Below are 27,983 nucleotides of genomic sequence, written 5' to 3' on the forward strand. Positions count from 1 at the left end.
ATTTTATCTGAAACTTGATCCAATCCACTATTGTTCTACAGATCCAACTGTTGCTACAGAGACTAATCTAGAGATATTGATTAGCATTTTTTTCATATTGAATCGATTAAACGTGGACTAGCCTACAAATGTTATTTATTCTGCACGCCAAATACCTACTTAGTTAATAATTAAGCCATCAATAATCTTAGGGTATCAAAAATGATGTAATTTGTAACCTTCGTATCTCTTAAAAATACCATGATACAGATTTCATTATTACTACAGTGTACTACGTTATAAAACTTTCCATTTCGTCTTAAAATAGTACTGAAATAGTGTAAAATTAGACCATAGATCAGTTAGGAACGGGTATAGCAGGATATTCTGCTAATTCATTATTATTTTTTTTAATAATAGTTGTATGGTTACATTTTTATAACGCATTAGTCAATATAATAAAAATATGTAAACAAATGCGTAAAGTAAAGATATTTTAAGCAGTCAAGAACCGAAAGGTACATATTAAAAAAACTATTTAGACAATATAATTAACTTTTAAAGTAAACAAAATTTTACATATTCTTTACATAAGTACACAGTTTTCAATTCAGTTTGTTTTAACTTCAAAATATTCTAAATAAATAAATACATAATTAAAACATGAAACTTGAGACTCCGAAATAGGCTAAAGTTGTGAATTTTTCATTGTCTCGATTCGAAAATTTGCGAATTATTCCACTAGACTTAAATACATACGTACATTACCTTTACTCTGAGTGTTTTTTCCTTTGAAACTTTTGTGTCTTTATTTAACACCACAATCAAATCGTGTGTGTATTTTCTTAGAATCCTATCGCTACTAATAAGATTACAACATATTTGCTTACTTCAAAAAACTATAATGTAGTTATAAATTTAATAATAATAATATCCAATTTATCAAAATGTCTTCTTTATCTGTTTTTGATAGTTGTGACGTTCCTCGTGTAGTTCATTGACATAACTATTACGCCATGATAACAAAAAATCTGATATTCTATTTGTGATAAAAAGTTAAACCAAAACGCAGCGGTATCATCAAAATAACATTTTTCATTAAGTCACGCCATGTTATTTTAAGATAAATTAATTTCCAATATTTTGAAACGCTGCCGATGGACAAAATTTATTTCAGCCGCCCACAGATCAAGCTATAACAGAAATCCACGTCAAATGTGCTGCCAATATTTTTCAGAACATGTCTATAACTTTATTTTCCTGTTTGGTTTGATAGAAATAAATGAGATATCGACCTAAATATATTTTAGTCGCATTTTTTTTGAGAAAATTTGAAATATTTATTGATAGCTAACAAAATGCGAGAAAAACGATGGCGAAAATGCCTCTTTATCTACCGCAATTCTAAAAAATGTCTGCTTAACTGTAAAGTACCTAAATACTTACATACCTTCTTAATTAAAAAAAAATTCATTCGGAATATGTAAGACCGGCTTCTGCGAGAAAAACGCTCTTTCTATCTGCCGCAGTCCCGGAGACATCGAACACTAAATTTTCCGGACCATCAAAATTTTGATTATAACTCAGTTGTTTGTTGACATAGGCGAAAAATTATTACAGTTTTCAGTGTCAAATTCTGCGTTAAATCGATACCAAATAACTTGTTTGCTCTACAAATGAGGTAGGTATAAATATAAATATAAATGTTTTGGGGTGATTTTCAATGAACTTTTTCAGAGTGAAAACGTTTAATGCCTTTCAGTTTTATTTTTCCAAATTCCAAAATCATTATTTCTTTCTCGGAAAATCAGCTTGAAGTATGTATATTAACCAGCCAAATATCGGATCGGCAGGACAAGTAATTTACGAGTGGCGGTCAAAAAACCAAAAATTCAAAACTATTCTGCATTCGACTCGTAAATTTCTTTCTCAAAATATCAATCATAAAATTTTGGATATCTGAGAGCAGTTTTTAGAAACAAAAGCAGGAGAAAAACGATGATGTAGTTTCGGAAATGTCGAGCAATACATACAATGCTGGAAACTGAAAATTCACTATCCGAAACTTTAATCGCTTTTAATTCAGTTATTTCTTGAAGTACGTTAAACAATAACACATGTTTTGCATTCTGCGTGAAATTCTGCGTAAAATGAGCAATAATAATTTAAGTTTGTTCCGCAATTAAGCGAGATATCAACCGAAATATTTTTAGAAAGTTTTTAAGTTTGTTTCACAAATAAACAAGATTATGACCGTTGGCCGTTGGGTCGTTTGTGGTCGTTTTAAAGAATCAAAATCACGAGAGAAAGCACGCATCCACTATATTACAATCGCATGGTTAAGCCAAAATACTAATCGTAAATTGATCGAACATCAAACGACATTGTGATCATCGTCAAAGATACGAACTTACAGCAACAGAATTTTTTTTATTAAAAATTTATACATTTCTAAACTGGCAATAAATTTACCCCTTAATCTTGGAAGCTAACCACTTTAATCTTACAGAGATTTGGCTGACGAAATTAAGTAGTAGTTACGAAAATTCTTAAAGCAAAGCTCAAAAAACTTAGCTGAACTTAAGTGTAATACAAGGACAACCCTTTTTAAAAAATTGCGGTACGAATTCTCTTATTTATGGAAGAATATTGTAAACAAACCAGTTGTCCTCAAATAATGAACCACAAAATTGAAAGTGATTTAGTTCTTTGATAACAACTACGAAAAATGTTACAAAGGTTTTACTTGTTTTATTTGTTTGTTGTTTATTTGTTTAAAATCGCACATTAAAAAATGTGCATAACGGAGTATTTAATCTTTAGAATGGTGTAAAGAAAGGTTTTTCTTGTTTGCTACTATTCCTATTACATCATACAAGAGGCATTTAAATTGGTTGTTGCAGCACATTTGTTGCTGTGAAAATTATAGATAATGACAGGATTTCTTCTCCCATCCGTCCGAATTCCAACGCACTTACAAAAGTCACCACTAGTAGCGCCACTGTCGCCGTAGTCAAAATAATCGTGTTTTGCTGTCATGTTTTAGTGCTTTTGCCTTGAATTAGTGCCTTATTTTGATCATTGGAAGCTAATTCTAATACAGAAATGTGTGTGTCTATTGATTAGCGTCTGAAACCTCTGAAAATGGGTAATTACGCACCAAATAAACAAATCCACAGATCAGGTTATGTATGTTGACACTATTACCGTTGGTCATAAAAAACACTCGAAAGGGGCGTAGCAACCTACTTGAGATTTCCTGTGAAACGAACTAAAATCGATCAAAGATGTTCTCTAAGAAGAAAAAGAAACCACAGATTTCGCCACCGACGAATTTCGAGCACCGAGTCCACACTGGTTTCGACAAACGTGAAGGAAGATACGTGGGGCTGCCGTTGCAGTGGGCTTCTATCGTCGGTAACAATCAAATACTCAAGTCTACAAACCGCCCGTTACCGCTGGTAGACCCTTCAGAGATTACACCAACTGAAATTTTAGACCTCAAAACCATCGTTCGAGGCGACCACAGATCTGACAGCCGACTCAGCATCCAGAGCAAACAAAACGGAATAATTCTTCCAAAAACATCGAATGTGGCTAGATCCAACTCGTTACGGTCTTCGAGCCCCCCGAGGCTACGGAGAGATCATCGCAACACAAACGTCCCTCCAGCGGTTCCTGAGGAACAAATTTTACAGTACACGTCGATGCGACGGGATCCCAGTATTAGCAAGCCACAAGTGAGGGAAAGTTCCCCGGCAGAGAGGTCTTTGAGCAATCATGAAGTTCCCAATCCACATATGAATGGTAATGTTCAGGAAGGCTACATGGCGGGGTACGGCCCCCAGGCATCACCAGCGGGATCAATGGTATCAGCGGGGCTCTCTCAAATGGGTACACATTCCCATTCCAGTCATGGATCACATCAAAGTTTGCAACAAACCGCATATCCAGTTAGACATGATCAAAATCAGAATCTCAAGAATGGACAAATGGCGAACCATGGGGCGACGGGTGCTGTGGCACCAACGTCGGCGAAGCATCACGAACAAAGGCTGACACATGAACAGGTTTGATCAATATGAACTTATTGAACAAGCGGGGTGAAGTCGGGGTTGGGGTAGCTAACAAAGAAGTGGGTTGATTGACAGGCTCTGCCACTGACCTTACTTTATTTGAATGTAGCAACGGAAGTTTTTTCTTAATTCTGAATGGATCCACTTTTTTGTTATGTAATAAGCTGTTTTGCACCACTTGTAGAGCAATTAAATATGCAAAACGTAATGAGACTTATCATTAGTGAAAAAAAAATTGCTTTGTCTTAGACGTATAGGTCTCTAAACCAATTTAAAGATTTTTTTAAAATGTTAACCACAGCGTTCGATCACATTACATGTTGCGTAAAACCAAATAGAATTGCAAATTAAGTTCAATTATCACATTGAAAGTAAATGCCACCTTTGTTTTTGAAAAACATTCTGTTGGTTCAAGGAATATATCATTTTATCTTATCTAATTTCACACCGTTGTACAAAATACTACATTATTTTTCAATTGAAAGAAGTGCATCATTATAAACCGAGTAAGATTTTGATCACGAGTAGTGTAAGCGACCCAAATCTTGATCATTTGTTCGTCATTTAGATCGAATCGGAACGGTGAATACGCGCGAGATCCATGCGAATTAAGACATGTGACGCCACGAATAAAACGAGCTATACAAATTGTACCGTACGACATAAGTTATCGCGCCAGCGGAATCTCACATACTTAATTTAATTGTGTTTATCTTTTTCCAGTTCCGTGCTGCTTTACAAATGGTCGTCTCCTCAAAAGACCCCCGCGAGAATCTCGAGCGTTTCGTGAAAATCGGCGAAGGCTCTACAGGAACAGTCTGCATAGCCCACGATCGTACGACCGGTCGTCAAGTCGCTGTAAAGAAAATGGATCTACGTAAACAACAGCGACGGGAGCTTCTCTTCAATGAAGTTGTCATAATGCGTGATTACCATCACCCGAATATCGTGGAAATGTTTGATAGTTATTTGGTGAACGACGAGCTTTGGGTGGTCATGGAGTTCTTGGAAGGAGGCGCGCTGACGGACATTGTCACTCATTCGAGGATGGACGAGGAACAAATCGCTACAGTCTGCAAACAGTGTCTTAAAGCTCTAGCTTATTTACATTCCCAAGGAGTAATTCATAGAGATATAAAATCCGACTCGATTCTTCTTGCTCTGGATGGTAGAGTGAAACTGTCCGACTTCGGTTTCTGTGCCCAAGTGTCCCAGGAGTTGCCAAAGAGGAAGTCTTTGGTAGGAACACCGTATTGGATGTCACCGGAAGTGATTAGTCGGTTGCCGTACGGTCCTGAAGTCGATATTTGGTCTTTGGGTATTATGGTTATAGAGATGGTAGATGGAGAGCCACCGTTTTTCAATGAACCACCTCTACAAGCCATGCGAAGAATCAGAGAAATGCCTCCTCCGAAACTAAAAAACAGTCACAAAGTCTCGCCAAGATTACAAAGCTTCTTGGATCGGATGTTGGTCAGGGATCCTGCGCAAAGAGCGACTGCGCAAGAGTTACTTGCCCACCCTTTCTTAAGGCAAGCAGGACCTCCTGCTTTATTGGTGCCGCTGATGAGGGGCGCGAAACACTCAAATTATTAAGTTTTGTTTGTACTTAAATGCATATATGTTGATATTTATTTAGGTAACTACATACTTCTTTGTTTCTCTCACTTAACTTAAGCCATACCAAATATTAATTGTTAATAACAGTAAGAGAGCTCTCTTGTTACTTATTCATTCAATACGCTGATACATCATGATTCCAAACGGACCAGTATTATGATTGTAAACCGTCCATCTAGTGCCTTATGGCGTATGCTATACTGGGTGTTTTCCATTTCATCTATTATCTTAGTGCGTAGGCTTGTTATACTTTCGTAAATTTATCAGTTGGTAGCTATTTTACATGTACGACTTAGCACTGTAATATACAAAGTGTCATAATACACTTTTTATTTTTACAACTTGTGTTATTATTGAAGGGCCTTTTTTGTGGCTGAAGTTTTATTGTTTCGACCCCGTTTACGTTGCATAGCTGGCCAAGGACGGCTGTACTTGACCTTTCTGTGCTTAGTTATAATTGCCCTCGAAAATTATGAACGTGTCTGAATTCGGCATAAAAACGTCGAATAAGTGACGAATCTTAGGAAACGACAGATAACAAGACATACGTTCACAAAGTAAAATGATCGTACTGTATGATGGGAGAAGGATAAGTGAAAAACAAGATAGTAATAGTACTGAGTTTAATATAAACAAATAACAAAAGCAACATTCAAACCGAAACCAGGCACGTTTACAAATATACAAATATATTATTGCTGCTTTCTACTTAACGGCTTTTTCAAAGCTAACTAGTAGTTTCTATAAAAGACGTTCACCTGAGCATCCTGCATTTTTCGAATGATATAATCCGATCAAGAATGATATGTAATGTCCATGATGTACAGGATGATCAGAAAAACCCCGTGACAACACACATGTGAGCTCGTTTATATAAATTCCATGTCTACGGTCTAAGTGACAGTTTTATTTAATTATTATCTTATTATTACAGTCTGATTTTTGATTATTTGATTGTTGATCAATCTCCTACTTGACTACCCTATGGTAGTACGAGTACAACTCTATTTTAACAAATTTGATTAACTCTTCACTACCTCCTTGTTGAAATCACATGGAATGTCAAAATAAATACGACATTATGTAAAAAAATGACTAGACTGCGGCCAGTGCAACGAATTGACTTGGTCAACGTCACCTGAGTTTGTAATGAAACCAACCACTTTAGCCCCAATCAGGAACACAGCAAAGCTCCCGATTTTCGTAAGGCGAAACAAGTTAAGTGAAACTAATGTTTATTTTTCTTCACATTGACTCCATTTGTTCAGTTAGTTCGAGAATTGGGCTTTCGCTGAGAGGTAATAAAGGTGGCCACGGGTTGGCAGGGAAAGCGGGTCCCTGGATTCATAAATAACACGTGATGTAATAAAGAAAAAAAAATGCAACATACATGCAATGAGTATGAATAAAAAAAAAACAAATTGTTAACGTAATTAATTTATTTTAGCTGCACATGAATAATATAAATAATATTGGCCTAAATTAAATAACATAAATTTGTACTAATAAATTGCTTCTATGTGTGTACAGATTTTCCACGCAGCCTTGCGGTAGCAAATTTGCATGAAACGTGTTTAGCGGTCACAGTACTTACTAACTGTCGAAGATTTATATTCTAAGAGCGGACAAGATATGAGATAACTAAAAAATGCGAAGCGACAGTTATAAATACCGTGATTGGATTCTCCGAAAAATTGACATGAAAACTAAACTAAAAAATTGTTCTGAAACATAATTGGTCAATTTGTCGGAGAATATAGCAATAGCAGCATAGTTAATCCAGTTTACACGGCGCACCATGCAAATGAAGCTACTAATAGACTAGTAAAATTAATACTTGAATAGGTGCAACCCTAGCCACAAACATAAAAAGAAACAACAACCTCGCTCGTCAAGTGCAAATTACAAACGTTGCGGTACCTGAGTCCAAGTTCCTGGCGTCGTTTGCCAGCTAGGCGAAGGTCCTGCCTGCTCAGAGATCTGGCAGGAGCTCATATTTCCTGGCAGTGTATTCCACGCAGTTTCTCCAGAGTTCTCCACAAGTGCCTGGAACGCCATCAAATCTTTACTTTCTGTTTCGCTGAGTGGCAAAGGAGGTAGCACTTGCTGTTGTTGAGCTATCTTATAACTTGCCTGTCTCAGCATCTGTCTTCGGGCCAAGTGCCCTCCTGTTTCCACGCTAGCGTTCTGCGACTGGTGCGACATCGCACACTGCTTTTGTAGAATCTGGCGTTTCTGTTGCAGCAGTCGATGCTGCATGGCAGTCTGTAGTTGAAGCGGCTCGGAAGCTGCGTTGGTGTAGCTGAAGTTGTCGGGCAAACTGACTCTTTTGTTGGCGCGAGGTTGCAAATACTGCGTGTGTTGCTTCTGTCTTTGAGACACTTCCTCGGGTGGTTCCCGCGCTTGGAACTGCGACTGCAATCGTTGCGCTTCTCTTTGGACCAAGTGTAGTTCCAGGACTCCTTTCGCTTTGCAGTTTTCATTCAACTTTTGCGAATTGAAAGCCACCACGCCGCTGGTTGCGTCGGCGACTTGTTGCGCGACGAGACCATCACTAGCGCGACGTCCTTCGCGGAAATCGACTGGAGACCTGGTTAGGCCTCTCGTTGATTTGAAACTGGACATGTGAACCAAAGGATTGTGCTTGTGGAGAATGGGACGTGGAGCTAACGTGTAATTTGTGTGAGTGGTAATGGGATCGGGCTTGCAGTCGCTACTTGTGCAACTGGGGAGGCTACTAGCTAGTTCACTCGATTCTGAGAGGGGATATTCCAGACTTTCAAAGTTACTATCACAACTTAAATTTTGGCTGAGACTTTTCGATGTATTGAAGTTTGTCACTACACCGCTTGAGGAACTTGACGATGCATAGCTTAATCTAGGAGTGTGGTCCTCGAGGTCGGTCTCGACGCCTTCGTCGGTTGAGCTCGAGTACTGAGTTTGGATTTCGCCGCTTCTATAACCACTGTCGAATAAAAATCGTATTAAACTACTAAACAACTAAAGAATGGCGGTTTATTTTTTACCTCGTTGAGAACCGTCCCAAAGATCCTTTGGCGTCCGACGGCTCTATGGCGTGAGCAGCTCCAGAAGGGTGCCCGTAAGGATAACCATGTTGATGACAAAAGGGAGACGTTTCCGCTGAAGCTGAAGGTATGGCCGACATCTGCAGCGTGGACATGAGTTTAGAGGCTTCAGTTGACATGCTAAACGTCGTTGTTGCGGCTTGATTCAGTATTTTAAGCGCATCTTCGCTATTGGTAGCTGCGAGTAATTTAGCCGCGTCTATCCCGTGAATAGGGGGCGAATCGCAAGTTCTGGTACCTGCATTTATTTTACTGTTACTAGCTGTTGGAGCTGTTGTAGAATGTTGCAGTAACCTTCTACAATCTTCACTTGTACTTGCTCTACCGATTTTCCTCATGGCTTGTTCGGCAATGTTGGAGGGTCGCCGTCTTTGTGCCTCTCTTACCCCCGTTTGATTCTCTCCCACAACCAACTGATTCCTCAACTTATCCAACAACAAGAAATAAATAGCGGCGTGATGATCGTAACTTCCTATTCGTATTGACTGCAATTAGAAGGTTAGACAGTGCCGTTATGTGTGGTAATGTTACCTCTCGAGTTTTGGAACTATCGATTCCCAAACTTTGCATTAACCTAAGGATTTGTTCGTTTGGTTGTGTCGTTGAAGCTGGAATTACATGCGGCACGCTGGGAGGAACGGCCATTTGCATCCATCGATGCTTTTTTATTTGGGATATACTGTAACGTTTGTTGGGTTCTAACACTAGCATTTTTCTTATAAGAGATTCACAGTCTGGAAAAGAAAGCGGAGCGTTTCAAAACCTTGCATTTCCATAAAAAGTAAACATAGCATGGCGACAGCGCACCGCGTTGAGAGCTCCTTTGAAAATGAAAAATGTCGCCACATTCAGCCAGAAGACCCCTCGTTTTTATATTGTCCGCATGAATATTGGATGGGCATAACGCACCCTTTCCTCATCAAAAAAATTTGAAATCGTAGCTCGTACGGATGTCCTACTTTTGTCTTAAAATGCGACCTTTACCAGGGACATGTTACGTGTCAGTACGTCACCTCCAACGAGGGTTGGAAATGGTTTAAAAAGTCAGGGATACGTCCAGCCACCCACCCAGGTTCAACATTGACGTCAGAAAGTGCGTCACAAGCGAGCGCACGCACTCATCGAATGAGCACCAAATGCTGCATTACATAGAAACAATACGACGCCGGTTACGCTTCTTGGTGAGTTTCCACAGAAATGAAGCAAATTCCCATCTATTTTCAGCACCGAAACGTATTTCTGGGATGGCCAAACACTTCGTAGACGTATTTGCAAAAATATACGATCGAAATAAGTCAACGAGCTATTAATAATTTTATGAATACATGCTCCAAAATTTTCCTCACAAAAATCGTGTAATTTGTTATTGCGTTCTGACGGGTTTGCTGAAAGGATTTTGGATCCTTGAACAAGTTTAATAAGAGTCGCATCTTTCTGGAAATCTTAATTATAACTGCTCGCGGATTAAACAGATTGTTCGACACGCTTCAGAATATTGTTAGTACAAAACTGTTGAAGCTCCCCGCTTTAATCTGCAATAGAGCCGGCGTTTCAAAATTGCATACAAAATGGAATCGTAGTTTCTTAGAACAAAACGATATTGATACAAAATAACTGTCGAAAAAGTAGTTTTAATCAGTTAAGTTAATCAGAGCTAAAAAGTAATAATTTACACTTGTCATTATATCCTCCTTGTTTTATTGGAAACATAAATAAAAAGCCAACGTCAGTTGTAAGTGTGGGGATTAACGCAAATAATTGTTCTTAAACAAACATTGATTTTATCTTTGACGTAAATCCCAGATATGATCAGTCCGATAAAGTGGAGGCGTAGATGGCCGAAAACAAGAAAATACAACTTACCAGAGCTCATAAAATACGGAATCCTAAATCTACCAGACAAGACCCGATCGCGCAGGGCTTGCAAAGAGCATCCGTCAAACGGTAACGCTCCGCAAACGAGGACATAAAGAACAACACCCAGGCTCTGAAAATTCGTCCATCAACCAAAATGACAAGACATTGCCAGTGTTTTACATACCCATATGTCTATCTCGGGACCAGTGTACTTCTTCCCTTCAAACACCTCGGGGGCGGCGTAAGGAGGTGAGCCGCACCACGTTGACAACAAACCGCCTGAAGTGTAGTAATTCGAAAAACCGAAGTCGGCGATTTTTATGTTATTATTGGAATCTAAGAGAAGATTTTCAGCCTGGAACAAGACAAATCTCCTGAGGACCGCAAGAAAATTCATTTCCGTTATGTGTAGTCGACCCATAAAGTTTAAATAAAAATAAAAACTTATTAATTATGGATACAGGGATTCCACCTCTTCAAATTTACACATGGATCATGAATAATTGTCGCGGAAAAACAATTATGAGCAAATTTTCCACACCATAATACCAGTAATATTTAACATTTTTGTAGACAATGCAGTGTTTACATGTACAGTAATAAAGATTTTAAAATAAAAGAATCTTCTAGAACTTTTAGGGCGACTCTAAATCACTCTCAGTTTTTTTAATATTCCGTTCGCATCAATTTTATCTCATCTTTTTTTCAACGAGATATCGATTTTTATTGTAAATGAAATAGGTAATGAGACAACGTCGGATGGCTCAGATTATGAATACTGAATGAGAAGTTATTACATAAAAATGCAATTTTAGTCCTCTTGGGCAGAAACTCAACGCCCTGATAAAAACCCAAATCTAAATAGGAAGGTCAGTCATTTGGAATCCTTGTTGTTTGACCTTCTTCAAATGTGCGCCCGTCATTTCGTAACACATTACGAAAAAGTGCCATCAAAAGAGGCAACAAATATTTAATTAGTAATAAGAACACTCGTCTGCCTTGCGCGCTTACGTCAGTCATCAATCTGGACTGAGAACAATTCTAGCAGATAAGAATTATTGTGAGAAAAAGTAAATATTAGGACAAAGCAATAATGAGGTCAATAAAAATGTGAAAATGGAGAACGAAAATGATTTATGAAAACGACTCGAGTTTGAACATTTCGTCTTAACTTTGAATAATGCAAAGATTATTCTTTTATTAATTTTTAATTTGAGGATTAGTATTGTTGGTTGCATAGAAACTCCAAATACAAGAATTTTCAAACGAAAGTCCAAAAGTTTTTTGAAGAGATTGATAGATAATATCTCCCAAGTTCGTTCTTGCTCTTATTAAATTTAATAATGTCACATCGATTATTTAAACAGTGAGATGTTAATAAATGAAGAAATTATCTCTTCTGACTCAACCTAAATGTGAATATAACTTATGTATACAACACGTTATTAATAATAATCGGGATAAGCATTGATTAGGTGACGATAATGATAATCCTGCCATTCAAAGTTTGATTTCTGCGCTCCCATATCCATGGCAGATTTAAAAACAATACTTTTCAATTTAGCAAAACCCGCTATAATCACCCCCCATGCTAATGCGTTTCTGAAACACATTTCGCGCAGTGCTAAGCCCAAACCGGCAGTTTTAAAAGATCCCCGGGGCCTTTCGGCTCATCTCTCTCCCTTAGTGTGCACCCCAAATCGATCTCTCCCCCAATGACGTCACTCCGTTGGAGCACGACATTCCAATACATTCAGTGCATTACCTTTAAATCTCTATGCACAATGTTGCGGTTGTGGCAATACTCGACGGCCGACAGAATCTGCCAAAATTTCATTCTAGCTTGATCTTCGGTCATCCTACCATACCTGGCGATATAGTCTGGAACAAGAAAATGGGAATTAGCGGTCCAGGGTCGAGATGTTCCTTGTTGTGCGTCGATGCTACATCATCCCTCCCTCCGCCTCCTGCCAAAAACCGACGCTTGCAATGACGTCAGAGCGTCAAGGTCTGGTCTGCAGCGTGGGTGGAAAGATCAGCCAAACGAATACTCGAGTGCTTACCGAATATTTCACCCTGGCTTGCGTATTCGGACACCAGATAAATCATGTTTTTCGTTTCCATCACCTGCGAAGGATAAGAAATATTACTACTAAAGCAACAGAGACGTGGATTCGTGGCTTGAGTTGGAATTTTCTGTTTGGATTGGACAGAAAACATGAGATGATTTATTTATGCTGGCTCAAACGACACTGCCCTTTAAAGTGATCTTTTATTTGTAACGCTGAATCTCTATTTGTGGCAGTTACGCTAATTCCTCTGAAAGAGTGGATATTCTAATTGAATTAAAAACTTGTTCGTGGACTTTCTACATTAGGGATTCCCGTCTCGGCCAAAGATTAATAACCGAAATCCCATTGTTGCTAGGAGGTAGCTTGCGTCATTTATTTATCACAAAAAACCGCAAGTTTTTAGATGTCTATTTGGCGGAGGTATCTCAATCATAAGCACGTCATAGACGTCTTATCTTTCAGTGCAATTCTACTCCTACTAACTAAATAAATAACAGATTGAAAATCGAGGAATTTATAGCTTTTTATGTTCCCACTGCGGTTTTAAATTCATTCAGTAAAATCCCCATTTTTACAACAAATAAAATCAAATAATTACTAGACCATGGCTTATATAATTTTGAATAAAACTCGCGCCTCATTGACCCCATTGACAATGACGTAAAAATGATTGAAATGATAAGAGATTTATTACCTAAATTTGAAGGCTGGACTTCGACGTTTTAAATGCTTCTAGAGCGAGATTTTAAAGCTTTTTCACAATCCCAAAATTTTATTAAACACAAACAACAATAAAGGGATTAGAAACTCATAAAAACTTACGCAAAAAAGATTATGTATCAAAATAAAACTGCTTGTCTGAAATTTAGTGTTTTTATTTTCGACTGCTTATTTGTGCGCCGCTGTAAAAAGATAGACCGGATTTAATGGAAAATTTTTAAAAGAATAAAATGCGGGTTCCACTTAGAGAAAAATTTGAGGCATTTGAGCGGATCAAATAAAAGTATCGAAGAAAAACTAAAGCAAATTGCAACAGCAACTGCAAGCATTTAACGGTTCTAATGCATTTAAGGGCGTCTTTTTTGGGCCGGGCAGACTCAAAGCGATTTCTGATGCTGCAGATTTGCTGGATAACGTTAATGAGTTGAAAGCGACTCGTGCTATCAAAGGTAATAGAAGCAATTTATAGCAGCTGCTCAATACCGGCGTACTCCGTTTTTTGTAAATTCCCCGCATGTGGAGAAAACCCAAGCGATGTTCTCCTGGCGCTTTCATTAGTCAAAACGTCAAGTCCATTATTCTATTATTATGTTAAAACAGTTTTATGATTGTTGCCCATCTCCCAGACACGTGTAAAAATACGCTTCTACAAATCATCTTTTAAAAATAGTCTTGGAAACAATATCATAATGAAGCGACTTTATTTCTATGAATCGTCGTTTTGGTGCGACCTCAGTTAATCATTGCGTCATTAATAAAATAAACCCACGAAAAACAATACGAAAGACAAACCTTCGACTGTGAAAACAATGAAAACCTTTCGTCATTTGCCCTTGCATCATTCATCCGGTTTACTTTGAACCAGTTCATCAAGGATCCATCTCAACAGATAAATTGATAGAAAACATTTTAATAAATAAACGGCTTTATGGAAAGTTTCGCTTGAAATCGGGCATTGGAGTATTACAACTATGGAAAACGACGTCGTGCACCACGACGGCGAATGCAGTTGCCAGGCGACGCCGTATGACGTCATAGGCGTTCGCTGGCGTCAGGGCCAGCCAAGTTGAAGGTGGTGTTAACGAACTTGCGACATGAACATAACAACGATATCTGGAAGGTTCATTTACAAACTCACCTGGTACAATTTGATTATGTGAGGGTGGTCTAGACGCTTCATTATGTCCACTTCCCGGTACACTTTCTGGAGGTTTCCGGCGTCCAGTTGAGATTTGTCGATTATTTTGATGGCCACCTGCAAAACAAATCGAAACCATTTCAATTAAGTGTACTAGGAAGCTCGGCTATTTGTAACGCGCCGTCTCGAAAAATCAAAACAGTTGTTCACCCTGAAACTGACGTACCGATACCGGACAATGTTATTTACGCTAATTAACATTTCCTATTACTTTTTATCATTCATTTGGTATTTGATAGCAATGACCGCTGAACTAATATTCTTCCTTTTAAACCGATTCTTGTGTTATTCCATAACCTTCACTTATCTTTATCTCTTATTTTAAGGTAAAATAAAAACTCTGCCTTCAAGGTGGCTCTTAGTTTTATTAGTTAGTAATAAAACAATAATTCTAGAAATTTATAAAAACAATATATTTGATCCCACATTCAAGCTAATTTTCCCGATAAAACGTTCCATTTTTCCTACTGCCACAAGCTGCAATTTAAAAATTACTCTTTACCACTGGCGGCAGGCTCTTATATTTACCATTTTCATGGCACTTACAAATGCGCGTGGCGTTTATTTTATTTGTATCATTTTTGAATCCGTTATTACTGCTCACGTGCGAGTTTCCTTGATTATTTAGCATTAATTTACAACTTTTACGCCATTACTACACGTGAAATACGTCAAACAGAAATGTCTCAACTTATCACCGAAATGTCATTTTAACGACGTTTCAATCGATCACAGACACGCGATTTGCTTTCATGTCCTACCTTAACAGTGAAAATTCGTAATTTGTAGTACAGGGGCGTATCAAAAAGGTGATTAATGATTATCCTCTTTTATAAAATTCGACTTGGTAACAATTTTTCGTGGTTATCTATTTTGCGTTTTACTTGCACAGTTTTACATTTTTAAGCTGATAAATGGTGTTTGAGGAACTCTGGTCGCGGAATATTTTCCCTAAACGCGAAATAATAAAGAAAAATTTTAAGACAACACCGGAAACTCATCTAATTTCTAAATTCAGACCATAACTGACACATACCTGGAAGCGCTTATTTTAAATATGTTTAAAAGTGTTTATTTTCCTAACATTTTGCAGACGCGCAGACAAAGATGTCTACCAACCGACTTTATTCCACAGTTTTGTGGGGTTCATCATAGATACGTAATTTTGACGATAACGAATTTTCTATAATCAAAGATTTGATCGGATAACTTTGTTAAGTAGCTATTGTAGTGTTTATTTTGGCATAGCAACTGTATAAAAACTTCAGAAGCAATTTCTCTGAGTTCAACATCGTCCGTTGGCTTTCATCAATTTTTGATCTAATTACAAAGAGAATCCTCGTGGTAAAAAGTGAAATGTGCAAATAACGTCCTCTAATTTCACATTCTTTCATTTTGACTCAACACACTTCACACCATAATGATATAAACGTATTGACGTAAGTCCACGCGTCGAACAAAAAAGCTGAACTTTCAATTTGCTTGAGTCATCGGTACCTGCCAGTTCTTCCGCGACCACAAAGAACCGGGAGTTGACTATTTGAGAACCAAATTCTAATTGCCGGAACCTCCATTGTGTTCATACTTCGCGACGAAATCAATTAAAAAATGTCTAATTTCTAGTTCAAAAATAAAACCGATAAAAGTTAACAAACACGATTTGCCCGCAATAAAATATAGATAAAATTGGAAAGCATGAAACTGAATTGTTATCATAAAAATCCGATTTATTCCCACGCTAAAATAAAAGTCTTTAATTTGATTCGAGACCTTTGGCGGTGGCGTATCGATATCTGATAAAATATGCGCTAATGCTTGCTTTCTTGGTTTTGTTGACTGAATTATCCCATCATTTTTGAACTAAAATAACAAGCTCCAAAAATAGTTTATGATTTGCTTGCAGAACCAAAAAAACATTATCTTAAACAATTATTACGGAGGACTAAAAATTAAGACATAGCTTATAAGTGCTATCTAAATAATGCCATTGTTAGCATATTGTAATTAATGGAAAATATTCCAACAAGGGCGTCGACTTTGCGGGGGGCAAAAGTCGCGGACTTTTCTAATTTGATTCGTGTTAATGAGGATAGAAAACTTTCTCCATTGAATTACTAACATTGATCATAATGTTTTATGATCGATAAATGTGTATTTAAGTACTCAATATGTGGAATACCTTAAACTATAAATTAAAGAGACAGGCTGTTCCCAATAACGCGCCAATAGATTTCCTATTTTATGTTGTTATACAGACAGATTTTTCTGTCTTTTTATTGATTTCCCCCTGTTTTGCTTTGGAAGACCGTAGATATTTCTTTTAACTGAACTAAACAATAACCGGGAACTTGTGAATGGAAAGAAAGAACTCAGCGAGTCAATCGTTTCTGATATCCCTTGTAAAGGTTTTTATATGGGCAATTTCAGTTTGTTCCGTTTGATTTATAGCAATCGTTCATTTGAAATCATCTTCCACAGTTCGGAAATTGCAACGATAGGCATTTTAGCACCGCCACTGACCCTTTCCGGGAAGTATTCCCGTTTTACGCGCTCTTTAGTCCCGGTAAAGGGAGGATGGCGCGCCATATCGATTTCTGCATCGTAATTCGAATTTCAACCGAAAATAAAACTATCTGTAAGCCCCGTGTTGACGTAAATCCTACGTCAAAGCATCCTTACTTTGGAAAGTTCTAACTAGAAAAAAAAGTAATCGTAATTATGGTCGATTTTCCGTTCAATTAAACCCAAGTAATGAATAAATCGCCGATGAGTACCAACGTCAGTGGTCGATGCATTGACGTCGATAGACGTCGCCGGTTTATCTGAGAGAATAACCGGAGTTTTCTTCGGCGTCTGTGGGCGAATACAAAGAGCGAGTTCGTTGGCGTCGAGACGTTTAGTAAAAAGCGCGGCTAATTTCCTCCGATTACAATTGTATGAAGGCTCATTATCGTTCATCCGCCAAAGCATTCAATCTGTTGGTAAATCTTAACAACCTTATATAGCTGATTGACGTCATGTTGACGCAAGTTCACCGTGGTTCACAACACTGGATTCGCATTATTTCTCGTGGAGATGAGACAATTAACCTGTTAGTCGCGAAATTTCAAACATCCTCAGACTCTTAATACCTCGGAGGACGCGTCTACACGTGCACTTGTTTTTAGCACCTAGCCTAGCAACCGGATATAATTAATTCGATCATAAATCGCCCGTGGAGGCGTCGCGACGCCGACACTCACCTCTGTCTTGGTGATGCGATGTTTGGCCAATTTGACGACGGCGAAGTTTCCTTTGCCGATGGTCCTTTCGATGTCGTAGAAGCCGACTCTGACGGCAGTCTTGGATATCCTCTCTCTTTCGCCCATCGTCGACATCTCCTTCGACGTACACGATACAGAACCGGCGCCGGCTACGTCGCTGTGCACATTTCATTTAAAAATGTTTATTGCTAAATTCGATGTATTGTCATAGTTGTGCGATGAGACGGCGAATTCGACGGAGGTGTTGCGCACGACGCCCCAACCGTGTTCTGAATACGACTGCCGTCAGCTGTTGAAAGCTGCCTGATTTTGCTCAGAACGAATGCGCCATGACGTACATACAGGGACGAAATCGAGGATTTTCCGACCAATATCGGACAATAAACGACAGCTTTTGTTCATTTGTGATAATATCAAGGAATTGCTACGTTGACGACATCGAAGGCACGCATTAATAATGACGCAAAGATTTGATAAGACACGGATGCAGTTCGGGCAGGTAATACCTGCTCGATACCGATATCGACTAGTTTTTCTAGCAAAAAAAAGGCTTCTTGAAGAAGACAGAGCTTTGCGCACCAAATTTTCGATTTCAGTAAAACGTCGTCAGTAAAATTAACACCAACAAAAAAACAGCTCTTGTGCTCTTGTTACACGGAAGTAAGTCAATAATGTCCACACTGATAAATCCGATAATAATTGTAATTTTACGGTTTATAAATAGAAAATGCTCTAAATCTGTGGTATGTCTGTCTACCATAACAAATATTGCAATTTACCGCACGTAGATGCGCGTTTTTTACCTCTTGCAATTTAAATAACGGGCGGAAATGTACAGTGCACCCAGAAGTCCTTTTCATCAATTCGTTATAAATTAATAATTTTGCCAAAGAAATAGTGGCGCCCTGTTAAAATTATAAACATTAAACATGATCAAAGGGATTAGAAGCTGATATTAATCTCATATTTCGTTATTTTTGTATGATTTATCGCACTTTTCAGAGCCCAATTTCCATATTTATAGATTTTTATCAATAATCCTTTATTTACGATTATCGTCTCTGACAAAAAAATACAAAAATGTCTCTATTACCTTGTCACTTATGATACCGAAACTTTTTTCAAAGTATTTCCACGTAGAGACTTAGCAACAATAGTGACGCACAAATCCTCATACTTTCGACTGATAATGGTTTCAATGTCAATCGCCTTTCGATTTCGTCAATCTTCACTAGGATGTGAGTCAGGTACTTAAAACCAGATTTAATTGGTAAATGATAAGTGTGTTTACTTTTACTGCTGACCGAATTCTTAATCAATTATAACTGATTAAACTCCGATACGTCGATAAACAAGAATTCTTCTAGGAAGAACAAAGCAGTAAATATTTTGGTACTTCACTTTATTATATTATCAAACGGTCTGGTAGTCTGCCTGAAATGTTATTATCTAATGATCGTCAAAAAAACACCGAAATAGTCAAATAAAAAACGAACGAAAAAATTTAACTGTCGTCCGTACTAAAACCCCAATTTATCAAAGACGCGGAAAACAGCATTCATTCATTGTTGTGGAGTACACAAATCCTCGTCCAACTATTATTATTCTCAGCTGTTACCGTATTTCAATGAAGACAAAACAACTTTACTCACAGTTTCGTAATGTATTTATTTAATTTGGCTCTAAATTCATCGGACTTTTAACACTGACGCGAATGTTGTAAACTATAATAAATATAAAGAAAATGTTGTCAACAAAAGTACGAATGAAAATTCTAGCATGACTATTAATGAGAAGGCTAATTCAGAATTTGCGAGGCTATAATGAGAAAAAAAGTTTCAGGGCTGTGTCGCAACTTGCGGATAATTTAGCCAACAAAAGAGTGCACTTCGGGCACAAAAACCTTTTGATTGTTAATATTAATTAAAACTTCGCTGTTATTAACGATGTTTGTTTTGTGACCACCTGTTGCAGCGGGTTGACAATAAAACAAAGCTTTTATCTCTTCACATAATTTCAGGACAAAAAGGAGACTAGTTGGGAACTATCAAAATGAATCCCTCGAGTTGTCATTATTATTTATTACTCAATGAGACAAAATTAACAAGAACTTCCTTACATGTCGAATTACAGTAAAAATAAATACTGTACAATTATTACTTAACATAGTTTGTACTAGTTGAAACATGTCCGAATTGAGCGCCTATTGAACGAAAGTGGTACTGAATTTTCGCTAAGTTCTATCCTCAACCAGAAACTTAACGCTATTGATATGGAATGGTTAATGAATGCACACAAAATCCGACACCTGAAGTGTCTCCCGTTCGATTAACTTTAAACAATTTCAGGATAAGAGGACACTTCACTACTGGTTTGGGCACGTGTATTCAACTCAAGTTCGCAAAAACTTGAAGTGAACAAATCATACACAAATTGAAAGGCACAAATAAAAACGAACATTCCTACTAAAACAACTATTCCACCCCAACAAACCGCCCGTGTGTTCTAATTCTCTTATGACCAGCACTCATTCCACTGTGATGCTTCTGCGGTGGCTGCATGCATGGAGTTTTGCTGGTCTTCTTTAGTAAGGATGAAGTGGGGCTTTCAAACCATAAGTCTAAAGAATACAAAGTTGCCAATTGTCCCAACTTTTCGCGTTCGCCACCAAACAGTCTAAGCTCGGATTTGGTCGTGTCTTGGAGAAATTTTGCGACACGTTCGTTAGCACCAGTGCTAATGCTGAAGCCTGGTCGTTCATCGCCAAGCCTTCTGCAACCTGACGGAAAAAGGGTTTGAATTTAAAAAGGAAACATCATCTTTGCATTAAAATTTTCCACAAGCAATCATAGGTGTTGGAAAAAAATAATTAATAATAATTACAGTTCAAATTGACGCTTGTTTGGTTAAAAAAAACACTTAAATACGAGCTTCTTGAAAGTTGTGTAAACATACAAAACCGCATACATAATTAGAACAGAAATGCAAAATATATTCCACTTGATTATATATAAACATAAAACATAACCAACGTATGTGACGACAATGCGGTTGACCATGAAAAACCCTTTTTTCTTCAACTTTATGACATGTGGAAACGAGCACATTACATTTTCATCAAGAATAATTAACCACAGGAAAAATAAAATATAATTGGAGCCAGATCCTCTGAATTGTCACCAACCATACTGTGGCAGTTTTTGTCCTCCTTACATAAACGGGAACAGTCAACGTTCTTGAACAAAATTTGTTATGCAATATGCAATAAATGTGCAGAACTAATTCGTTTATGTAGAAGGAAATTATTTTCCACTTGATTAGTAGACACGATATTTTTTAATAGCAACCATGAAAGTGAGATTTTGGCAGCAAGTAACGAAGAAACAGAAAAAACGACCGACTAAGAAATTCTCTACGACGTAATATAACACATCGATAAAATTACCAAAGATTTTTATCTCTCGAGAACAATACAGTTGAAATCAAGTGGCTAAAAACCAGAAAGTTAATAAATTAATTTAAAAAAAATAGGAAATGAATTGCCTCGTGTCCTGACGATTCTCTTTTATTTGATAATAAACCTTTTCAGGTAAACGTGTTTTTTATTTGATCGATAAAAAAACTAATTTCGTCCGTGGAAATTCACCACAAGGCTGTCTTTGTATAGTTTAGTAGATTTTTTTACTTTAAGGTAATTCTTTGATAGATTCAATTAAATCTCAGGTACTTTTTTTAACTTTAAAATTAAGGTTCCAACCTCGTATCACTTATCATTCACAGACAGGAAAGTGGTTCAAAAATTTTACTTTATAATAAGAAGGGTTCCGTGAATTGTTTATAGTGGAAACATTTGACACGAATAAGGTGAAAAATCGAGTTTTTTAATGAAATCAACTGTTTTTTACATTAATAACGATTCTGTTATTTTAAATTTAATTACCGTTAATCATCATCAATATAGAACGATTATTGGTTTCCTGGAATGGCATTTACCAAGTAAAAGTTCAAGATTTTGTAAACGTCCGTTTTTTTTTATCAAATCATTGGATAGAACTTTTTTTCATATGAATAAATACATGTACTAAGGTCAGCAACCCACAATACACCCGTGCTTTAATAATTTCCACAGTTTAAATTCCGCATTTTGAATTTAATAGCTGGTATTATCATTTACTGACGTGGTTATGATAACCAGTGGCTGATTAAAAACTTAATCAGGAAATTATTTAATTTAGGAGTTTATCAATTTACGTAATAATTCGCACAAAAATAACATTAACAAGACCATAGTAACGTAAATGGCGGAAAAAAACTCGGTTGAATATTTTTTATCAATTATGCAATTTAGAAATGGTTGCCCTTATCAAAGTTCTCGTTATCACTGCATATAAATAAATCCACGAATCTAATTAAACGTATAAGAGAACCATTTCCACACAAGTTACCAGCTCGAATTTCCCGAGGATCTGTATCATTGAAAGAAGTTTGATCCATTGCAGATGAGTTATCAATAGATGGCGCCCAATCTGTAAGCTCATCATCACCATCATGACCCTCTCCGCCGCTCCAGCTAATGCTGCTTTCACTGGTAAATTCGCAATCATCGATACTTTGGGTTTCCATTGTGACATTCTGAAAAACAAGCTATGCAAAACGAAAATAACTTCTTATAACTCACATCGTCAATATTCGAGTTATTTTGAAACATTTTTTCAATCTTGTCCACAAGAGTTTGGTGTAGAGGTCGGATTTTCGTAGTGTGTCTTATTGAACGTCCGTTATCTACAAAATCGAATCTCTGAGATCGTTTGCGTTTGCCACAAGGAGGAATGGGGGCTTCATCAATGCTCATTCTCTTTAACTTTCTTTTTCTTCTCAAATTCGGTCGTGCGGGCGAGTTTTCGTTGACGGAATCACTTTCTAGACTGTGATTTACCCCTAATTTTCTGCATCTACCACGCACATAGTTATGTAAAGCGTGTTTCATTCTCATTGAATTTTTGTTATGTATGGCTTTAGCTATAACCATGTTAAAAGGAATCTCGTCTGAATCTGACTGATGGAAACTTGCTACTCTACTGGAAGTCTTATCGTTTCTTGTCTCAGAATTACTACTGGTACTGTCATCTCCTTGATTATCAGGAGAATTGTTCATGTACACCACTATAAACAAAGAATTGGGTAAGATATAAGCGATAATAAATAACTATTACGTAAATTCCCTGCGGATCTGGTTCTTCGCCTCATACCCCATTTGCCCTGATTATCATGGGCGAAAGTGATGGGACCGCAACTTTCGGATTCTTCTAGAGCTACACTTAAATCTTGGGCTAGATGATCCATGGTTAAATACGACGAGTTTGCTTCGATGCACTGGATTGTAACAGAACTAGACTCACATTGTTGTTGTCTTTGAAAACCAAATCGAAAAATTAGCGCGTTTACAAGGATGAAATAAATATAAACATCAATGGCGATCAAATGACGGATGACGGATGGGGATTGACAATCCTGAAAGCGCATGCGTCGCTTCAGTTGAAACTCCCGCAAGAATTCAAAAATTAAGATCCAAATTTTGGTTCTGTTTAAAACAGAAAGTTAAATGTAATAAATCTGATTTTAAGAATAATTTATTTTATATAAAATATTAAAACTGTTTGTCAATTTAACAAATACCTAACACTTCTTAACATAACAAAAAACAACAAATCACATTATTTTAAACAAGATTTAGATGATTACTTTGTATCTTCATCAGTTTCGTCTTCAACTTCAGTTTCATCTTCAGGTTCAGCTTCAGCTGAAGCCTCCTCACTAACTGCTTCGTTAGGAACTTCAGCTACTTCGTGACTAATTTCATCCAAATTATCTTCAACAATGATAGCACCACTGTTGTCTTCTGCATGTACTTCTACTGGAATTTCGTGTTCGGCTTCAGTGGTAATTCTTTCGAGAGCATGGAGATGACCAGAGTGATGATCGTGATGACCACCACCGTGTCCACCGTCATGTCCTCCATGGCCAACATCATGTCCTCCATGGCCACCACCATGTCCACCGTCATGTCCTCCGTGGCCACCACCATGTCCGCCATGGCCAGTATCATGTCCTCCATGACCACCGCCATGTCCACCGCCATGGCCCCCACCATGGCCAACACCATGTCCTCCATGGCCACCACCATGTCCACCGTCATGTCCTCCATGACCACCGCCATGTCCACCGCCATGGCCCCCACCATGGCCAACACCATGTCCTCCATGGCCACCACCCTGTCCACCGCCATGGCCACTACCATGTCCACCACCCCAGTGACCACCTCCTGCTCCGACATTACCTTTTTCATGAACGTTATAACCATGACCTCCTTTACTTTTACCTCCATGTCCGCCGTGGCCTCCACCACCGCCGCCGCCATGTCCTCCATGACTTCCACCGCCATGTCCTCCATGACCGCCACTACTACCATGGCCTCCTCCGCCATGACTTCCACTATCGGTTTTAGTAATAATGCTTTCCAGAGCATGGAGATGAGCTGAGTGATGACCACCATTGCCGTGTCCGCCTCCGTGGCCACCACCACCTCCGCCGCCTCCATGGCCTCCTCCGCCTCCTCCATGACCTTTACCTCCTCCGTGGCCTCCTCCGCCACCTCCGCCCCCGTGGCCTTTTCCACCACCTCCACCTCCGTGGCCTCCTCCACCACCTCCGCCTCCTCCTCCTCCACCAGTACTTTTCGATGTCTTATGATGCCATTTTTTGCCACCAGTTTTGCTTGTTTTCTTGCCATGTTTGTCGGTATGATCATGATGAACATCATGACCTGCCGCTTTTTTGTGTCCTTTGTCTTCGTGGTGGTGGCTTCCTTTTTCGTGATGACCTTTCTTACCATAATGATCTTCATGATGTCCTCCTTTTTTGTGTCCACCCTTCTTATGTCCTCCCTTTGAAAAAATGTGGAATTATGTAACTTCAAACTTCATATTCAAAAACTTACTTTTTTGTAATGATGATCATCATGGAATCCGCCATGTTTTTCATGTTCACCTCCTTCATGATGTTCATCGTAAAATTCTTGTTTCTTTTCATATTCGTCCTTCTTGTGAATACTATGTTCGCCTTTGGTACTGTGTCCTTTGCTGTGTTTACCATCTTCATAATACTAAAATATGAGAATAATGATTATAATGCTTGATGAGATAAGAAGTGCTTGCACCTAAGCGCTAGTAAACCGTTTTTACCTTTGCCCCCTTTTCGCCCTTTTCTCCTTTTGAATGTTCTCCAAAATGCCCAGATTCTTCGTGATGTTTTTTATTTGATCCACCTTCATCCTTGTATTTTCCCTTATGCCCTTCTTTATCATGATGACCCTTCTCGCCCTTTTCGTAATGGTGATGACCCTTATACCCTTTGTCACCTTTTTCGCCATGACTACCATGATGTTCAGAAGCATGTTTCTTGCCTCCACCTTTTTCAAATTTTCCGTTTCCGCCGCCTCCTCCTCCGCCACCACCGTGGCCTCCTCCACCGCCGCCGCCACCGTGGCCTCCTCCTCCTCCGCCACCGTGGCCTCCTCCTCCGCCACCGTGGCCTCCTCCTCCTCCTCCGCTACCGTGGCCTCCTCCTCCTCCTCCGCCACCGTGGCCTCCTCCACCGCCTCCACCATGGCCTCCTCCGCCTCCTCCACCACCGTGGCCGCCGCCTCCTCCTCCGCCACCTCCGTGTCCACCATGCCCTCCTCCGCCGTCTCCTCCTCCTCCATGTCCATGTCCACCATGACCGCCTCCTCCTCCTCCTCCTCCTCCGTGTCCGTGTCCACCATGACCACCTCCTCCGCCACCTCCGTGTCCACCATGACCTCCTCCTCCACCTCCGCCTCCACCATGTCCTCCATGTCCACCGTGTCCGCCTCCACCTCCTCCTCCACCTCCACCGTGTCCTCCGTGTTCTAAACGTGCACTTGCTTCGTGTACTTCAATATTGTGTCCTTCGTGGTCACCGTCAACATGACCACCGTCTACATGTCCTTCATGATCTAATCCGTGATCGCCTTCATGGCCATCATGTCCTTCGTGTCCTTCATGTTCATGTCCATCATCGCTTTCCTCGCTATGATCATCTTCAAAATCTTCATGGTCTTCGCTAGCACTTCCTTGAAGCACCGGTTGCGTTATTGGAAGTTTAATCTTTTGAGGCAACGGTGGCCTTTCTTCTACTGTACTCTTCTGTAGCACTGGTTTTGGTTCTTGAACTAGAATCCTTTTGGGAATCCGTTTCTTATTTTTAGCATTTCTGTGCTTCTTTATCGGTTTCGGGTTATGTTTCGGTATAACGTCATCAACATGGTCTTCCAGGGAATGAAACTCATGCTGAAAAAACCATAAGAAAAATCGGCACAAGCCAATCGCGTCTTACCTTAACATTCCTTTCAATGTCTTTGGTTCTTCTTGCGAGTTCCCCTTCGTCCTTGAAGTTCTCTGTTTTCACATAATCCTGCAATCCTTTAGTGACACTGGCAGTGCCAAGACCCACATCTTCATATGACAACACCCCTTTTTGATCTTCCGGTAGTCGCTTCTGACCATAGAACTCAACGATGGTTTCATCGGATTTCGAGTCAGTATTTGGTCCTTTTTTGTTGTACGAAAAAGCTAACGGAGTCCGCAAAACTTTCTCAACTTTTTCACTCGCATCCGACAGTGGTGTCCCAACTTCAAAAACCAAAGGAAGACTTTGTATCACTGGATGCTTCGGTACTTCCACTAGCACCGGTCGAGGTTCCGCTGCAGACACTTCGAGGTCATCGATGACCCTCGAAAACACATTCGCGAACACACTCAACAGTAACAAAGTCCTTGTCAGCAGCCCGAAGGCGCCACCTCTACCACTCCGCATCTGGTAGATGTTGCTTATTCTTTAGAAAACTCAAGAGAACTTCAAGATCGGAAGGATAAGAGCGAACTGCGGTTTCAAACGACAGTTTCTGCTTTTATATCTTCTGTAAGCAAGTATAGTTCGATTTTAATACTGTAATACATCCAGAAGGCGTGTAAATTAAAAATAAAACGGTAACAGATTTACATTTTACTTCATAATCAATTGGGCATCGGTGTCAACAATGAGACGCCTTATTTCAGTACAATCGCTTCACTTTTTATACTTTCTAAATAAGTCGGTGTATTTCATGGCATTTTATGGATGATTTAGTGAAGTTTCTGAAATAAAACAACTTTCTCTGATTTTGTTCGGTGGATACAACTGTTATGATGCAATACTAGACGAGATTTTAGCGAAAACAATTCTTACTATTGTGATATAATGTCCAACTTCAATCAAATTACCGTTTTATAGCCCATGTGACAAAAAATAGAATGCATTTTGCATTAATGGAGTTGTTTCGGTTTAACCACAGGCATATTATTATATTTTTTTCTGGCATAATAGAAATTACATAAAAGGTAACTAGTATCCATTTTTTGTTGCATTAAAAGGTACTTATTTAAGAGATTTACAGGTTCGGTGTCACATTCGAGCAGGAAGAGTGAACACATCAAGTGATCACGTTACTCTGTTCGCTGTAGAACGAATACGTGAACACTGCAAAGTTGATCTATGAAGTGTCCATCAAACTGTTCAAAATCGGTCATGAATAGCTTTCATTCTTGAACAGAGCCGGACTTCCTCTTTTGGAGATCGAGTTAAGAAGCAGTCAACCAACAAAGAAACAAAAAGTTTAGGTAAATATCGTTGTCACTTTAATTTACTGTGGGGAAGTACATATTTATTTTTTATTGTTTTACTATGATACCTTTAATGTCACATATCCATAAGAGCGGAAAATTAATCAAAAAAGGGCCCTAGAAGTGAATTTTAGAACTTCATTTTGACTCTGTATTTTCTGAATGTTTAGCTTTCTTCAATTTATATCGACACCTCTGCGGTTATGGATCATAATTTGCTAGAACATCTAACGATAATTCCATTAATTGCAAATTTTATCGCTGATTGACCCTCTTAAACAGTGCAATAAAAGCAACAGAGATTATTGGTGTCAATTCTCACTTATTTATATTCCCATGAAAGTAATGGGAATAGCTAATTGGAAATTTCAT

The 27,983-nt window shown here is 38.6% G+C and overlaps 4 protein-coding genes across 6 annotated transcripts; 1 reads left to right on the plus strand and 3 right to left on the minus strand.

Annotated features, from left to right (window-relative positions):
* Window positions 1–2,961: 2,961 nt before the first annotated feature.
* mbt (serine/threonine-protein kinase PAK mbt) lies at window positions 2,962–6,016 on the plus strand. Its single transcript, XM_088043787.1, has 2 exons — window positions 2,962–4,049; window positions 4,779–6,016. Exons 1-2 carry the CDS (start codon window positions 3,267–3,269, stop codon window positions 5,649–5,651), a joined length of 1,656 nt encoding a protein of 551 aa, XP_087899913.1. The 5' UTR covers window positions 2,962–3,266; the 3' UTR covers window positions 5,652–6,016.
* Window positions 6,017–6,281: 265 nt separating this feature from the next.
* LOC148169574 (serine/threonine-protein kinase SIK2-like) lies at window positions 6,282–18,176 on the minus strand. 3 transcript variants are annotated; one of them, XM_088043202.1, is made up of 11 exons: window positions 17,851–18,176; window positions 14,549–14,665; window positions 12,682–12,745; window positions 12,384–12,499; window positions 10,803–10,973; window positions 10,625–10,748; window positions 9,293–9,495; window positions 9,087–9,246; window positions 8,702–8,999; window positions 7,596–8,640; window positions 6,282–7,013 (listed from the first exon to the last, which is right to left on the minus strand). In XM_088043202.1, exons 1-11 carry the CDS (start codon window positions 17,983–17,985, stop codon window positions 6,921–6,923), a joined length of 2,526 nt encoding a protein of 841 aa, XP_087899328.1. In that variant the 5' UTR covers window positions 17,986–18,176; the 3' UTR covers window positions 6,282–6,920. The 3 variants fall into 3 exon arrangements, with proteins under 3 accessions (XP_087899328.1, XP_087899327.1, XP_087899326.1); XM_088043201.1 differs by having other exon boundaries at window positions 7,596–7,721; window positions 7,809–8,640; window positions 8,702–9,246; XM_088043200.1 differs by having other exon boundaries at window positions 8,702–9,246.
* A 1,761-nt stretch (window positions 18,177–19,937) lies between these two features.
* On the minus strand, window positions 19,938–23,372 carry LOC148169575 (uncharacterized). Its single transcript, XM_088043843.1, has 4 exons — window positions 23,085–23,372; window positions 22,550–23,034; window positions 22,317–22,503; window positions 19,938–20,650 (listed from the first exon to the last, which is right to left on the minus strand). The coding sequence occupies exons 1-4, from the start codon at window positions 23,212–23,214 to the stop codon at window positions 20,346–20,348; spliced, it is 1,107 nt and encodes a 368-aa protein (XP_087899969.1). The 5' UTR covers window positions 23,215–23,372; the 3' UTR covers window positions 19,938–20,345.
* A 200-nt stretch (window positions 23,373–23,572) lies between these two features.
* LOC148169576 (uncharacterized) lies at window positions 23,573–26,774 on the minus strand. The gene is made up of 4 exons (XM_088044207.1): window positions 26,287–26,774; window positions 25,113–26,240; window positions 24,869–25,033; window positions 23,573–24,815 (listed from the first exon to the last, which is right to left on the minus strand). Exons 1-4 carry the CDS (start codon window positions 26,764–26,766, stop codon window positions 23,610–23,612), a joined length of 2,979 nt encoding a protein of 992 aa, XP_087900333.1. The 5' UTR covers window positions 26,767–26,774; the 3' UTR covers window positions 23,573–23,609.
* Window positions 26,775–27,983: the final 1,209 nt, after the last annotated feature.

Source organism: Gnatocerus cornutus, chromosome 8 (genome assembly GCF_029298725.1).
Source record: "Gnatocerus cornutus isolate USDA-ARS CGAHR chromosome 8, icGnaCorn1.1, whole genome shotgun sequence".
NCBI lineage: Eukaryota > Metazoa > Arthropoda > Insecta > Coleoptera > Tenebrionidae > Gnatocerus > Gnatocerus cornutus.